Here is a 15,318-nt window from a genome sequence, read left to right on the forward strand (position 1 = left end):
GCAGAGCCAAGAAGGGACACCCTAAAATGATAGGTACAGAGTCGTTAGTGACTTCGCGGTCGAGGATAACGGTCGGCCGGGTAGTAAAAATTTTGGACTTTAACTAGCACGTTTTCAACCACACCCTTAGGATACTTAATAGACCGATCGACTAATTGCAATGTCATTTTAGTAGGTTGCATCTCCTCTAGACCTATTTGTTTATACAAATAAAACGGGAGTAAGTTAACACTAGCCCCCGTGTCTAGTAAGCGTGGTCGCCAGGTGAGAATCTCCTAAGGTGCATTGTACAGAAAGAGGGCGACCGGGGTCCTTGTACTTAACAATTCCATTATTTTTGAATAAAGTTGGGAACCGCTCCGGTTAGAAAGGCGCCTTTAGGTATGTTGGTCTTACGCCTAGTAGTTCACAACTCCTTAAGAAACTTAGCGTGGTTAGGTAGCTTTTTTATAGCTTCGAGAAAAGGAAGGTTTATCGTTAGATTTTTGAAAACGTTCCTAATCTTTTCAAAGTTAGTATCCCTGGTTAGCATGGCTAATTTATGAGGGAACGGTGGTTTCGCTCTATATTTAGCGTATGGCTCGACTTGATGTGTAACCTTGGCTTTCTGTTTCTTAGGTTGTGGTTTAACTGGTACCTCTACAGTGGTAGGTTCTTCAATTTCTATTTCGGTATCTAGTTCGATATCCGGTGTAGGGAGTACTGATGGGGTAACTATAGGCATAGTTACTTTGTTATCAATCACTCTTCCAGAACGGAGAGTGGTGATGGCATTTAGCTCACCTACGGTTGTAGTTTCCGTACTAGTATTACCGTTTACCTCAAAGGCTATGTTTGCTGTTCTAGGGTTGGGTATCGCTTGGCCTGGAAACACGCCTTTTGGTTGGGCTTTCTCTTGGGCTAACTGTTGGTTTAAATTATTAACGGATTGTAGAATGTGTTGGTTAGATTGAGCCATGGTTTGGAAAAGTTGTTGGCTCACTTGTATGAAGGTGTCAAGACGATTCGGTTGTGTGGGTGTAGTAGTCACGGGTGGTGTGACTGCAACTATCTCTCATTGATTATTTATGGGCGGATTGTGATAGTTATTATTTACCGGAACGATACCTCTATTAGCATTATAATTATTATAACTACATTGACCTTGTGCTTGACCTTGTCGAGGTTGGCGCTTTGGTTGTTATAATTATTATAATTACCCGATCCCCGTCCTTGTTGTGGTGGAGCTTGGTTATAACTGTGCGTTGGCCTAACATATTGATTATTGTACCCTGTAGGTGTGACTTGGTTGTTATTTCTCCAACCGAAGTTGGGATTTTGTCTCCAAGGGGCTTTAGGTTCACTATTAATGGAATAAGAATTTCATAGGCTATAGGACAGTGGGAGTCGGGATGCTCAGGACTTCAACATAAACTACATGGATTTGAATTTACATTCATGACGGGGATAGGCTTTTGTTGTACAAAAATGGCCTCAACCTTTTTAGTGAGGGATTCAATTAGAGTTTTAAGCTCAGGATCTGATTTAACCTCAAACATACTGGTAGCCTTAACTGTTGAAGAAGAACTAGCGGAGCGGGAGTAATCGTCACTACCCCCCCAATTATTATTAAGCTTAGTCTGATCTTCCAAAAATTTATATGCCTTTGAGGCTCCTTTACTTAGGAAACTACCCCCATTCATTATGTCTAGGACTTCTTTATGGTGGTGTAGAAGTCCTTTGAAAAAGGCATGAACTAACGTGTCTTTTGCTAGGTGATGGTGTGGACACTCTATAAGGAGATCGGTGAACGATTCCAAGCCTCTGAAAATGATTCATGAGGATTCTGTTGAAAGAAGTGAATCTTGGAAAGCATTTCATCCGTCTTTAGGGGTGGGTAAAAACGTTCCATAAACGGTGAACAAGTTTGGCCCACGAGTCCATTGAATTAGCGCTTTGGGCAGTTAACCAAGACGCCACCTTATCGCCTAAGGTGAAAGGGAATACCCTCAATTTAATTTGTTCCGCACCAACCGTAGGATGGTGGAATGTTGTAAGGACTTGTTCAATCCTACGACGTAATGCGATAAGGTTTTTCAAGGTTAAACCATGAAAAACGGGTAACAAATTAAATATATTTGGGGGATGCGGAAATCCCCAATCGGTCCGCTAGAACGATGCAAAATTTAGGGCTATCGCTTTTCAAGGCTTTATAAAAGTCGAGAGAGGAGTCTCTCTTTCTTCATCCATAATATCGGTGGTGTGTGTGAAATAGTAGCTAGAGGTGTAGTGGGTGGGAAACTAGATAGACTTGTTTGTTGACGCTGTTGCGGTAATTACGTTAGTTGTTTTCTTCGACCGGACCTTAATCTCATGCAAGACTAAGTCGAACTTAACTAAACATGCAACACTCCAAACAATTCGGATATACTAGTAGAAACCTCTAACCGGAGATCGCGAGGTGTGGAAGAAAGGAATATCGACAAGCGCCCTTGCTTCGCTTTATGAATAGGGTCTTGTTTATGCGTGTTCGGTGTATATAACAAGTTAAAAACGAAAAACTTGAAAAATCAAAATTGAAACAAACCCGTGGAAATCCGCAATTTCAGCTTAGTGGCGGGCTGGTCTGCGCCAGCCGTCGTCGTCGCTCCGTTCCAAGATAACTTAGCTGCTGGTCGCGCTCGGTATGGGGGGTGGTCGCTCCGTGTTCCAAGAACTTAGCTGGCGGTCGCTTCGGTATGCGGTGGTCGCTCCGTGTTCCAAGAACTTAGCTGGTCGAACTTCGGTATGGGCGCCGTCGCTCCGTGTAATTTTTCGCGGAACTTTTCAATGTTGAAACGAACAACCACAGTATGAATCAAACAAGGGTGGGTGGGCGAAATGGGACTTAAAAATGACTAATTATACTATGAAAACAAGGCTAAAGTGAAACTAAGATGGCAGCGGCGCCATTTGATAAAAGATAAAATGACTAAAATACTAACTAGATTGGCAGCGGCGCCATTTGATAATAGATAAAATTGAATAGTCTACCTACGAAATGAACGATGAACTCAAAACGTAAGTAAACTAAAACTATTTACGTGTCTATATTTATCAAAGTTTCTACTCTCAATTCTATCGAAATAGAGTGGAGTAATAAATTCGTTCCACTCCTAGTTCTCTAGCATGGAATGTTTCCTAGTCTAATTAATCGGTCTTAAGTCTAATGATAGTTTTACGAGGGGGAATTATACTATGATGCAACTACCCACAAGATACAAACTATAATTGATTCAACTACGAAATACTACGTTGATTCTATAATAAGGAATTAGGGGATTGATTCCACCTTAACTCAACTTAACTCACTAACGATTTAATCGTCAGTAATCCGAATTGAATCGCCACGAGAACAATTGGTTCTTCCTAATCCCTAATTACACATGATATTTCTACCAATTCATAACTAGCATGTGAGCGATTAAACCCATTCTCATGGCTTAATTAATCGTTTCTAGAGTGGAATAGAAATTTACGACTACGATAATTAGAATCAAGCTTTCATCAAGGCTTCTCAACCCCCTCTAATGGAGGTTTAGCCGAGAATCATTCCGCAATCATTTCCATATGAATATAAACTAAACATAATATCAAGATTCAAAATTTATTAATCTAAATTAAACAATAATTAAAATATAATTAACAACTAAGAAATGATAATCAACAAGAATTAAAACTAGATCTAATAGATTGAAATACAAAAACCGAAATGACAAGAATAATCACTATTTTATTTATCTAATGAATGATATTCAATGATTCAAGAAATTAATCTAAAACAAGAAAATGAAATTCTAAAACTAAGTTCTAAAACTCATTAATGGAGGCTAACTAATCTAATTCTAATCTAGGTCTAACTATCTACCATTAACAAAGAGCTAAGTTTTTGTTTTTTATACTTTCAGATCCAAAATCGTGCATGGGCTTGGAGCCATGTTTTGGGCCGAGAATCAGTCCAAAACCTAATTCTTTTCAAATTCCAAAAGGCCTCTTCAGCTGCAGTTGGCTTCAACAGACTTTTCATCCATTTTTTCTCCTCTGATTGGGTCAAGGCTTAGACCATTGGAAAGATCTTTCTGAGCCGGTCGTTTTGACATAAGGTAGGCCCAATTCGAGGTCCGAGTCCAAAGATACGCCTTCGAAGAAGTTGCTTTTTTTTGTGTGTCATTTTACGCCCCAAGGCCGACTTTTTTCAGCTTTTGACCGGGCTTTAGAAAGGCTTTGTCTTCTTGAATCTTGGCCTTTAATCACAGAACTCCTTAGCAACCGACCTTTGCTCCTTTATCTCGCTAAAGTGGCACATTTCTGCACATAATGGGCTTTGAAGCCTGAAATGCATAAAAACACGTAATCAGTATTAACTCTTAATTATTACTCACATAATTGGTCTAAAAGTATGATGGTTAAGGGGTTAAAACTACAGTTTTGGGCTCTTATCATATCTCTAAATGAGAATTAAACAAATAGAGTAACCCAAAGTGATACTATTCTCAGTTTAATTCTATCTTTTGCCTCCACCTCTCTATTTTGTCTCGAGACTCTGATGTTAAAAGACTCAAAAATTTCCTTTCTTAAAAATATTTCCCCTCTCATTTAAATCCTTTCCTCTTCTAAATCTCTCTCGTTTCTGAATTTTTTTTCAAAAATGTCTTTTGTAGCAAACAAAAACCCTCCACCTAGCAAGACTAGATGGATCATTTTCAATGATCGTGTGCAAGCACTTCCTAGAGAATTGCAGCTTAAGATATGGACACATATGCCGAAAATCATTTCTAGTTTAGGTAAGAGTTCATACGCACGTAAGAGACGAGCTAAGAGAGAAGGTTGGTGCTTGAATTGTCAAACACCAACTTGCCCTGGTCTTCAACCTCATAATAATTTTGTTTACAAAGTCTACATGTGTTATCCCCCAGTGCATTACGCTCAGTTTAACAGAGTAATCCAACCATCTGGTTGGGATTGACTCGAGTTTTCAAAAACTTCCAAGTCTTGGGGATATGACTTAAAACGACCCACCTTTTTAAATTTTCAATCAAACTTATTTAAAATCCAAAAAAACTAATTAAAATTTTCTTTTGTTATCTATACATATTTCTCTAGAATTCCTATACAGTTCTTTCCATCTTTTGTTTTTCATCCACCGTTAGATGTGAGTGTATCATATACCGTTATGTTGCATTTTTATGCTGATTGTTTAGGTGCCTCACGGTCAAGATCGTACGAGTAACGAAGCGTGGATCGGCTCTTGAAATTGGCAAGGCACTGAGGACAAGATCGGAATTTCCTGATTTCATTTGGGCATGGGCCAAAAATTTCAAATTCTTAAAAGAGGCACGTGCCATCAAACCCTTAAGCCCACACGGTTGCCCACCTTCCTTTCGTCCTCCCTAAAAATTTCCAAACCCTAGCCACCACAAGCTGACTCGTGCTCGCCCCTAATCCACTCGCGGTCGCGACCTCAACCCAACACACCACCATACAATTTTTTCACAGTCTTCCCCATTTTCAACCCCCATTCCAACACAAAACCCCAATTTTTTAAATCCCTACTCTAAATGGCTCGAGTTCTTAAAATTGTGCCGGAGCAAAATTTTCAAGACCTCTTCTATTCCGATCTGTTTGAAGTGCACTTCAGGGTTGAGATCAGAAGAAGAGGATGGGAACCCTTGGTTTTGTTGGAAGATGTAACTTATTCTCCCTCTCTTACTCTTTTGTTTTATAACTACATGATTAGAGGGGAGGATGACCGCATTACAGCTGTTAAAGATGGCCACTCGCTGGAGCTCACCAAGAAGGTGGTGAGTGGAGTTATGGGGATTCATCTGAAAGCTTATGTTCAGGCGGAATAGTCCCTAGACAGAAAGACCATCGACGTGATGATGGTAGAGACACTTCTCAAGGTGGTCAAGTCTCACTGCGCTTATCAGAGTTTGCTACGAAGGAACCAGCTAGCAATATCTCAGTAGACAGCCTACAACATGCTAAGCTTGGCCAAGCCTTTAGATATAGGTAAGGCGATGCTTCATCTTTTATGGGTTCTTCAAGAGCAGAAGAACAGCTTCTGCATCATCTCCTTTATCTTTGAGCAGCTCTACAAATCGAAGAAGTCAACTGCCCCTCTACCAGTGCTGGTCACCAAGATCATGCAACACTGGGGGTTCCAAGCCACAGACGCCCTAGTGGAGGTCAAGGGCGCTACCACATGTCATATCTATGCTCACTACATCCACAAGTCATGGCTTCCACTTGAAGCCAGAGCCGCTAAGCAAGCACAACCGACTGAGAAGGTGGATTACTTCGCTGAAGATGTTACTCGACAGTTCACTCAGCCCACGAACGAAATTCACTTCCTCGGAGGCCAGAGGATTCTACATTCATATCTCTACCAGCTCAGGGAAACTCAGTGTAACATCGTAGCGGAACAACGGAATATCAGAGTGGAACAACATACCCTTAGAGTAGCAGCAGACCTTCCAGTAGGAGCAACGACGTTTTCAGCACAGTGTCACTAGAACACTACAAAGCATCAGAGACGTGCTCCCCTATAGTGATAGACATGCCAGGCCTCGACATCAACAAGGAGAAGGATCTTCTTGACGTCGAGACAAGTCACGCACGGATTCTGACTAGGATTCCTAGTCACCGTATAGTTGGATCTTTTTATTTTTTCTTTTTCACGTGTATGACGTAGTATAAGTTTAATTTTATGCTTAATATTATCTACTTGTTTTATTTTGCTTTTTCTTGTGGAATTTGGTTTATGAGTAGAAGGTAAAACAGATACATCATGCCAAAATTTTCTATTTTTCTTCCATACATGTTTTCAAAAATACAAAAACCCAAAAAGATTTTATAGTAGAATAAATATCCCTAGTATAATAAATCATGTATTTCTCGTTCTATATCAAACAACCCACGCCCCAAACTTATTTGGGGGTGGCGTATTTTCATCATGAAGAACAGAATACAGGCGTATCGCCGTTTTTGCTCATGTTTCTATGATAATCTCTTTCCTTATTTCTTCATATTTTGAGGACAAACATAGTTCTATATGGTATAATAACATTTTGCAAAAACTAGGCATTTTCTATATAATAGTATATTTCTTCCTTTCTAAAAATCTTTCGAAAAAGACCAAAAATATTTTTCTATTTAGTATTAAAAAGTCTTGTTTCCTTTTTCTATGATGAATAAAAAGTTTAGAAGTCTCATTATAGTAATAAAGTAAGGACTTGTTCTTCGTACTTAGACTAATATACGTACAATAGTTTATGCATCTTTTCATGAATGACATGCATCAACATTTGTTTGTACAAAGCAGTGAGTTTTCAAAGCCAAGGTTAGAACAATTAAGTTCCATATCCTGTGAATATCTAGCCAAAAGCCTCATCTAAATGATTATTGAGTGATGACACAAAGGATGTCCAAATAGAAAGACCACACGTCCACTTGCTTGATCACCACTCCATATCCTATGAGGGAATTTAGGCCCTTTTTGGACCAATATATCCAAATAAATGTTAAAAACCCAAAAAGATAGTTTTCCTCTAGTTACCCCTCTTGAGCCTTTACCCTTTCTAAAAGCCTTTTTATTATTCACCAAAAATTCCTAACCCTTTATAACACACAATAAAAAGCTTACCCAGCTGATGAGTTGAGAAATGGATGATTATCAGAAAAAAGAGAAGAGAAGACCTTATACAAAAACAAAACAATTATTTGCTTCAAAAAGAAAATAAAAGAAAGTGAAGAAAAGAAATACCCATAAAAAACCAAAAATCCAAAAAAATCCAAAGGAGTCAAAAATCGAATCTCCAAAAAGTTCAAAATCAAAAGGAGACTATATAAGAAATAAAAAGAATAAAAATCATATGGAGTCACAAAGCCAAAGGGCTAAAATAATGTATCACAATTCAGAAGCAAAACAACAAAATAAGGTTCTTCTCTGGTTACACGTATCTTGATGACCCAGTTTCTCGACTTATCAGATTTTATTTTTCCCTTCCTTTTTCTTTCTAAACTATCACCTTAGCCCCGTAACTCTTAATAAAAGACCTCTAGCTCGATTAGGAATAGGATGGTGTGATAGTAAGTGGCAAGCATGATCAATCGACCCCAGTTTCTTTAGACGTTATTTGAGTATGCGAGGAATATAAATGCCGGCCCGTTGCACTTGATAGGATGAACCTCGAGTGAATCTATCAGAGAGTTGTAATTGCAACATAGCCTTGTGAGAACCCACCTTAAGGAAGTTCTCCAAAAGCCTCGGAAATGACTCTGCTTTTGTATTTCATTGCTCATGTTTTGTGCATTTATCTTTAGATAATTAAATTACTGTATATATGTTATTCTAAGTTCAAAGGAGCTTGTCCTTATTCCCCGCTAATGAGATGCATGAACTTCTAAGAATAAATAAGGAAACAAGACCGTTTGTACTAAATAGAAAAAGTTTGTAAGTACCTTCACTAGAAAACTCTCACGAGGCTTAAAGCTCGTCTACTAGAGAATTCCTAGTGGTTTAAGGCCTTGCTAGATATGGTCAATGCAATCGCACTCTGTGAAATGAGATTAGTATAAATGATAATAAATCACTCATTTGTGATCTTAGTTTTTTTTCTCTCATCCTTGCTTGAGGACAAGCAAGATGCTATTTGGGGGTGGTGATCAGCTCCCAAATGTGCATTTTATTAATCGTATATTGCTGCATTACAGTCCCTCTTACATTTAACGAAAAGACAACTCACAACTTTTATTGCCTTTTTCAGGTTAAGGAGTATTTCATACCACTTATCATAAAAGCTGTGTCTTAGTACCAAAAGGAGCCTTAATCATGCTTATTATGAAGACCAGTAGCTGCTGTGGAAAAGTGCTGAAAAAGTCAAAGTCAACCAGTCAATGTCAACGGTCAAAGTCAACAGTCAAAGTCCTCAGTTCAGAAGACCAAAGATGGAGGCCCTTATCTCAAATTATGAAGACTTTCTCCCTAAACCTACCTTGGTCATGAAGAAACCAAAAAGCAAAAGCAAAAGTGAAAAGGTGAGGTGTCTAGTTTGTAATAGAAAAGGGCAAATCTATAAAAGGTAAAAGTAGGGGTATATAAGCTAAAAGCAAGGGAGAGAGAAACCCATCCATTGTCTTAGGATCCAAACTATTTGGTTTGTTTAATTTTTGTCTTGTTTTTCAATTTATGTTTTTATTTTTCTTCCTATTTTAATTCATTTCAATCAACTTGTTATTTACTTGTCTTTGTTTCAATCTTCAAACTTGTTTGCTTGCTTTCATTTCAATGTTTTAATAAATCTTCCACTTTATGCTTTCAAGTCATTTCAATACAACAATCTAGCTTTCAAGTTTTCAATTGCTTAGAACTATTTTAATCATTTCAAGAGTTTACCTTTCTTCTTCACATCTCCCTCACTCAAACTCTAAACAATTTAAGATGAACCTCAACTTCTAATCTAAACTCTTTTGAAGTATACAAACCACTATTAGAACTTCAGGAGTCACATTTTCTTCCATATTCAGCTTGTGTGAACAAATAGCTGGGTTGATACCGGTGAGATCTGACATCGACCACGCAAAAACATCCTGATTTTCTTTCAAGAACACCATCAACTCATCTCTAATATTTACATGCATTTTTGTACCAATGAATGTATGACGATCGTGCTCTCCAGTGCCAATATTAACCTTTTCAACCATCTCGATTGTTTTTCTTTCCCAGGGTTCTTCGTTTTGCTTTAGCTCTTGTGTAAATTTTACCTGCTCATGTATCTACAACATATCGGTGTCGGCAGGTAAAGTTTGCTATAACTACTAGCTAGAGCTTTCCAAGATGCCCCCAGTGTCTTGGCTCTTTCCTTCCATCATCCCCTTTACAGTGATGAAATTACACTTTTATGACTTCGACTGATCTCCCCTGATTTTGTGCAACCCATACGCTGTGGGAAATCTGATTACCTTGTATAATGTACTTGGGACAACACACATGTCGTATATCCATTTCCTATGGAGTATTGCATTGTAAACAGAGTGATGTTTTATAACCACAAATTTCGTCATCATTGTCAAGGGTCCAGCTCTTACTAGTAATTTTATCTCTCCAGCTGGCTTGGTAGAGCTTCTATTAAAACCGTACAAACTTAACTGCGGTGCTTTTAAATGAGTCTCATCGAGACCAATGCCTGTGAATGCTTTCCAAAATAGGATATTTGCAGAACTACCACAGTTTACCAATATCTTCTGCACATCATACCCTGAAATACGCAAAGTTATTAACAATGTATTATCATGAGGCAACATTACTTTCGCCAAATCATCTGGGACAAACATAATTTCTCCTAGAATGCTGGCCGATACCAGACTCTGATTTACAGGAATAGGCTCAACATTGACCTCGAGAACCTCTTTTACTGTCGATATCTTTCTTATTTTGTCTTGAATAATTTTCTTCTAAGGTATCTCCCCTTTATAGATCATATTGATTACTCCAAGGGGTTTCTCATGTATGGTAGCAGTCTCTACAGGTCTGACATCAGCCCTGAACTCTTGCTACTTACCGTCTTTCATCAATCCATCAATTTCTTTCAACAACTACAAACATCTGTTTGTCTCATGGTTTTCGACTTTATGAAAGTTGCAATAAGGCTTGCCCTTTATTTCCTTGGGAGTGTACTTTGGCCATATTAAAAAATCTTCTTTCGCCACCCTCCTTAAAATATCTTCAGGTGTGGTATTGATGGCGATAAATTTTTTGGGATCCAGCTCTTCTTTTAGTGTTCTTTCATACCTCCTTCTTTGTTGCGGTTAATTATCCCGACTTGTATCATTCTCCTGAGGTCTTTTATTATCTGATCTCGAGGATTCCCGACTCTCATGTCGATCTCCATTATCTCTGTCTTTCTTTCTTGACTTTGATACTTGCAATACAGTTTGCACCGTAGCTGCTTGTATCCCTTCTTCCACCCGAATATCTCTGTCAGCTTTGTCATACAGCTCCTGTAGACTTTTAACTTCCTTGCGCAAGAGATATTTGTGCATATGTAATCTAGGGATCACACCCATTTGGAAAGCCATGACAGCCGTCATTTTAGACTCGTCAAGCTTCTCCACTGATTGAGTTTCGGCCTTGAATTGGGCCAAAAAATCTTTCAATAACTCCTTCTTTCCTTGCTTCACTTGGAATAAAACCAATACCTGTTTCAGTTTTACCCTTTGATGACCATAATTCGTGAGGAATCTTTCCTCAATCTCTTGAAAGCAAGAAATGGTCCTCTCAAGTATCGTCCATAACCATTTCAGTGCTTTGGCTTTTAAGCTTGAAGAAAAAGATCGACATAACACCGAATCCCAATACTCAGTTCCATGATATATTGAAAACTGGTGTCAGTAGCTAAAAAGATAGTCCATTGGGTCTGTAGTCCCATCATATTGAGTGAATTTATGATTTTTGAACTTTGGGGGTAAAGGCACCCTCTCTATCTCCTTTTTCAGAGGGTTTCAACCTACGTCATCAGCTAATTTACAAACTGAGGCTGATACTTTTTCCAACAGATGATCCCTGAATTATCTCTGCATCATTTCTTAAACCATCCCTTTTGTGATTGGCTGGGGTGCTTGTTTTATTTCTTCCTCTTGTACCACCTTTAGTGTCGTTCTTACTACATATTGTACCTTTTCGAGATGGTTTTTCCTTAATTCCTCGAGGTGGCTCTTCTTCGCTACTGGGGTTCCCGAACTCGACTCAGCCCCGTCTTTCTCATACAAAGCTTCCATTACACGCTTCTCATTCTCTTCTCTCACATCTTTGTTTTCAGCCATTAAAACTTTATTATATTCTGCTTCTCCAATTCTTTAAAATTCCTCAACAAGGCTTGTAAAGAAACCTCTTCTTCATGTATCTCTTCTATTTCTTCCACTAACCTACTCACCGAACGCCTTATTCTTCGCTCCTCATTCTTAGATGCTATCTGAGAAGTGCTTCCTTCATTAACCATCATAGCTTTACTTGTTGTAGCACACTTAGGAGGCATCTTGAAAATAAGATGAATACTCCACTAATCTCACAGAATTCCCTTGAACACAATTACTCTTTAACAAAAAACCTCTAAATCAAAGAAAAATAGAAAGATTCGAAATCAAAGAAAAAGAAAAGAGAAAACTTTTCTTGTCTTTGATCAACGAACGACGCCAATGTAGTGTTCTGTGGAAACTCTATAAGATCACTAAGATTGAACTAATGTTTGAATGAGTATTGAAGATTGAGATGATGTAAAACTAAGCTTTTGTATTGAACAATAATGGTGGTCATACAATCATTCTCTCTCTCTCTCTGTTACAAGTTTTTCTCAGAATGTTAGAATGAATCTCCTTTCTCTTGATTCGGTCTTTTTATAGTCTTCCCAAATAGCTTTAAACCAATCATCTTCTGACATGTGTCCATTCTTCTTTTTCTTCCTTTTCTTCTCTTTTTCCCACTCATACCTGCAACAATTCAACTTATATGGAGATATCGACCCTTATGTCGATATCTCGATAGATGTTTAAATATAATTAAAAGGCTAAAATATCAGTTTATGATATTTGCCCACGACAATCATCATCGTCATCGTCAGGTTCCAGAAAGATTTCAGTGTCCCTTTCTGCTCCTTCCAAAACAAAGTGGAGGGAACGTGCTCCCTTTCTTCCATCTCTATCTTCTCTTGAAGAAAAATGTCTCTTCTCACTCTCTTCTAGCTCGTCCCGTAGGTTTTTTTCCTGCAACTCATATTGGGTATCTAGCCCTTCCATTCTTGGTTTTAAAGTGGTGTAAGAAGCAATATTCCTAGAACAATATCTCCGTGAAAGTCCAAATATACGTGCACCACCATGTTGATTTCCACCTTTGGCTGAAACCCAGGATGATCCAATAGCGGTCGTCATGTTTTCTTACCTACAAGTTCCCAAAAGAAAAAAAATACATGTTTCAGAGAAGCTGGACACAAGATATATATAGAAATGCTCTAGTCCGGATTAGTCCCCACAAAATAAAGCCAGGACCTAAAAAAACAAGTGCCTAAATTTTACCTATCTCTCTTATTCTTTATAACCACTCGCCTCTCTCTCTCTCTCACCCAACACTTTTACAGAGTTAATTTGGTCAACACAGAAGGACATTCAGAGTAATCAAACGACAAGGCGCGAGTAATATTGCTCTCTTCATTTTCAAGACTATAATGCTTCAATTCATCAATCACCAAAAGTGTCATCTAAAATCTAAACCAACTTTCTATATTATTCCTTGAGAGAGTTCAAGCCTGAAGATGGAATGTCCATGACAATCGATAATTGTTATCACCAAAAACGACGATATAAATGGACAAGTTTCCGTTGATTGAACGTTAAAAATTTAGCACCCAAAGTTCCAATAAAATATTTGTAACTTTTCTATCCATCCATTTAATGCTCTAGTCCGGTCTTGCAAACACACCCAAATGGGAGAATTCACAATCCCTTTAAGACCAAGAAAGCTTTGCTACCTCGCCAGGCCATCTTCACTAGAGCCAAGTCCGGACTAGAGCATTAAAGTCTATATAAATACCAAATCCACCATCCACACTTCACGTACACAAAAAACAGTTGACACCCCTCAAATTAAATTAATCAAACAACTCCCAATCAACCTGGTTAAGAATAATGAGGACTTGACAATTAGAAAATTTCTTTTTCTCTTGATGGGTTTTCCTGTTCTTCATCTACCCATAAGCAATTGATTAATTTATCCTTTTCGGTTGAAGATGAAATAAGGAGAAGAAAACAAGAACTAATTGTTGTAACTTGTGATAACATGTGAAAATAAAATATTTTAATCCATTGATTATACTCATTTAATCCACGAGTAAAGAGAATAACAAAAATACAAAGAAAAGAAGGTTCTCTATAGAGAGGGAGTGGTTAAAAAGAATAAGAGAGAGAAATAAAATTTGGGCATGTGTATTTTTAGGTCCTGATTTTATTTTGTGTGGACTAGTTTGGATTAGTCCGCACAAAATAAAGTCATGACCTAAAAAAAACACTTGCCCAAATTTTACTTCTCTCTCTTATTCTTTTTAACCACTCGCCTCTCTCTCACACCCTACACTTTTACATAGTTAATTTGGTCAACACAGAACACATAAGGATATTCAAAGTAATCAAACTTCTTAGAGAAATCAAACGACAAGGCGTGAGTAATATTGCTCTCTTCATATTCAAGACTATGATGCTTCGATTCATCAATCACCAAAAGTGTACTCCTCTAAAATCTAATCCAACTTTCTAGAGTATTCCTTGAAAGAGTTCAAGCATGAAGATAGAATGTCCACGAAAATCGATAATCATTATCACTAGAAACGACGATATAAATAGACAAGTTTCCACAGATTGAACGTTAAAAATTTAGCACCCAAAGTTCTAATAAAATATTTTTAACTTTTCCATCCATCTATTTACTCCTCCTGATGAATCTCAGATTCTCCTATCACTTCAGTTGGTCTTTCAAATTGGGTGTGTTTGCAAGTGTTGAAGCAAGAAGCCCAAATGGGAGAATTCACAATCCCTTTAAGACCAAGAAAGGGTCCTTTATTAAAAGAAAGTTTTGCTACCTCGCCAGGCCACCTTCTTCTTCGACCTTTTGCAACAAGTTCTTAACTTGATCTCTCAATAAAGCTTCACCAGAGCCAAGTCCAAACTAGAGCATTAAAGTCCATATAAATACCAAATCCACCATCCACACTTCAAAAAAAAAAAAAAAAAAAAAATAGTCAACACCCCTCAAATTAAATTAATCAAACAATTCCCAATCAACTTGGTTAAGAATAACAGAATAATTTTGTGGACATACAACTATTTACTGTCCACAAGACCTTATGTACTGATTGGTGGAGAGGCTGCCCAAAAAAACTATTTACCTGCCCAAAAAAACTATTTATCTGGCCACAAAGTGTACGTTTGGACCAATGAGAAGCTGTTGTTTGTGGACAAGTATGTCCACAAATTTCCTCTTTAAGAATAATGAGGACTTGAGACAATTAGAAAATTTCTTTTCTCTTGATGGGTTTTCCTACTCTTCATCTGCCCATAAGCAATTGATTAATTTATCATTTTGGGTTGAAGATGATATAGGGAGAAGAAACAAGAACTGATTGTTATAACTTGTGATAATATGTGAAAATAAAATATCTTAAGCCTACATGGGTCTTTAATTTTCGATATTTAATCATTCAAAAAAAAAAATATATATATATTTTGACTGGACCGCCTAGTGACCAATTAGTCCGC

At 37.8% G+C, this 15,318-nt stretch overlaps 1 protein-coding gene across 1 annotated transcript in view; it reads right to left on the bottom strand.

The window, feature by feature from the left end:
- The window catches only part of LOC147487593 (uncharacterized), a 37,919-nt gene extending 24,977 nt beyond the window's left edge, over positions 1–12,942 (bottom strand). The window contains exon 1 of the mRNA XM_086574071.1: positions 12,615–12,942. Within this exon, the coding sequence (XP_086430197.1) occupies positions 12,615–12,942 (328 nt within the window). The remainder of the gene's footprint in view (positions 1–12,614) is intronic.
- Positions 12,943–15,318: the final 2,376 nt, after the last annotated feature.

This window comes from Coptis chinensis, chromosome 7 (assembly GCF_015680905.1).
Source record: "Coptis chinensis isolate HL-2020 chromosome 7, ASM1568090v1, whole genome shotgun sequence".
Lineage (NCBI taxonomy): Eukaryota > Viridiplantae > Streptophyta > Magnoliopsida > Ranunculales > Ranunculaceae > Coptis > Coptis chinensis.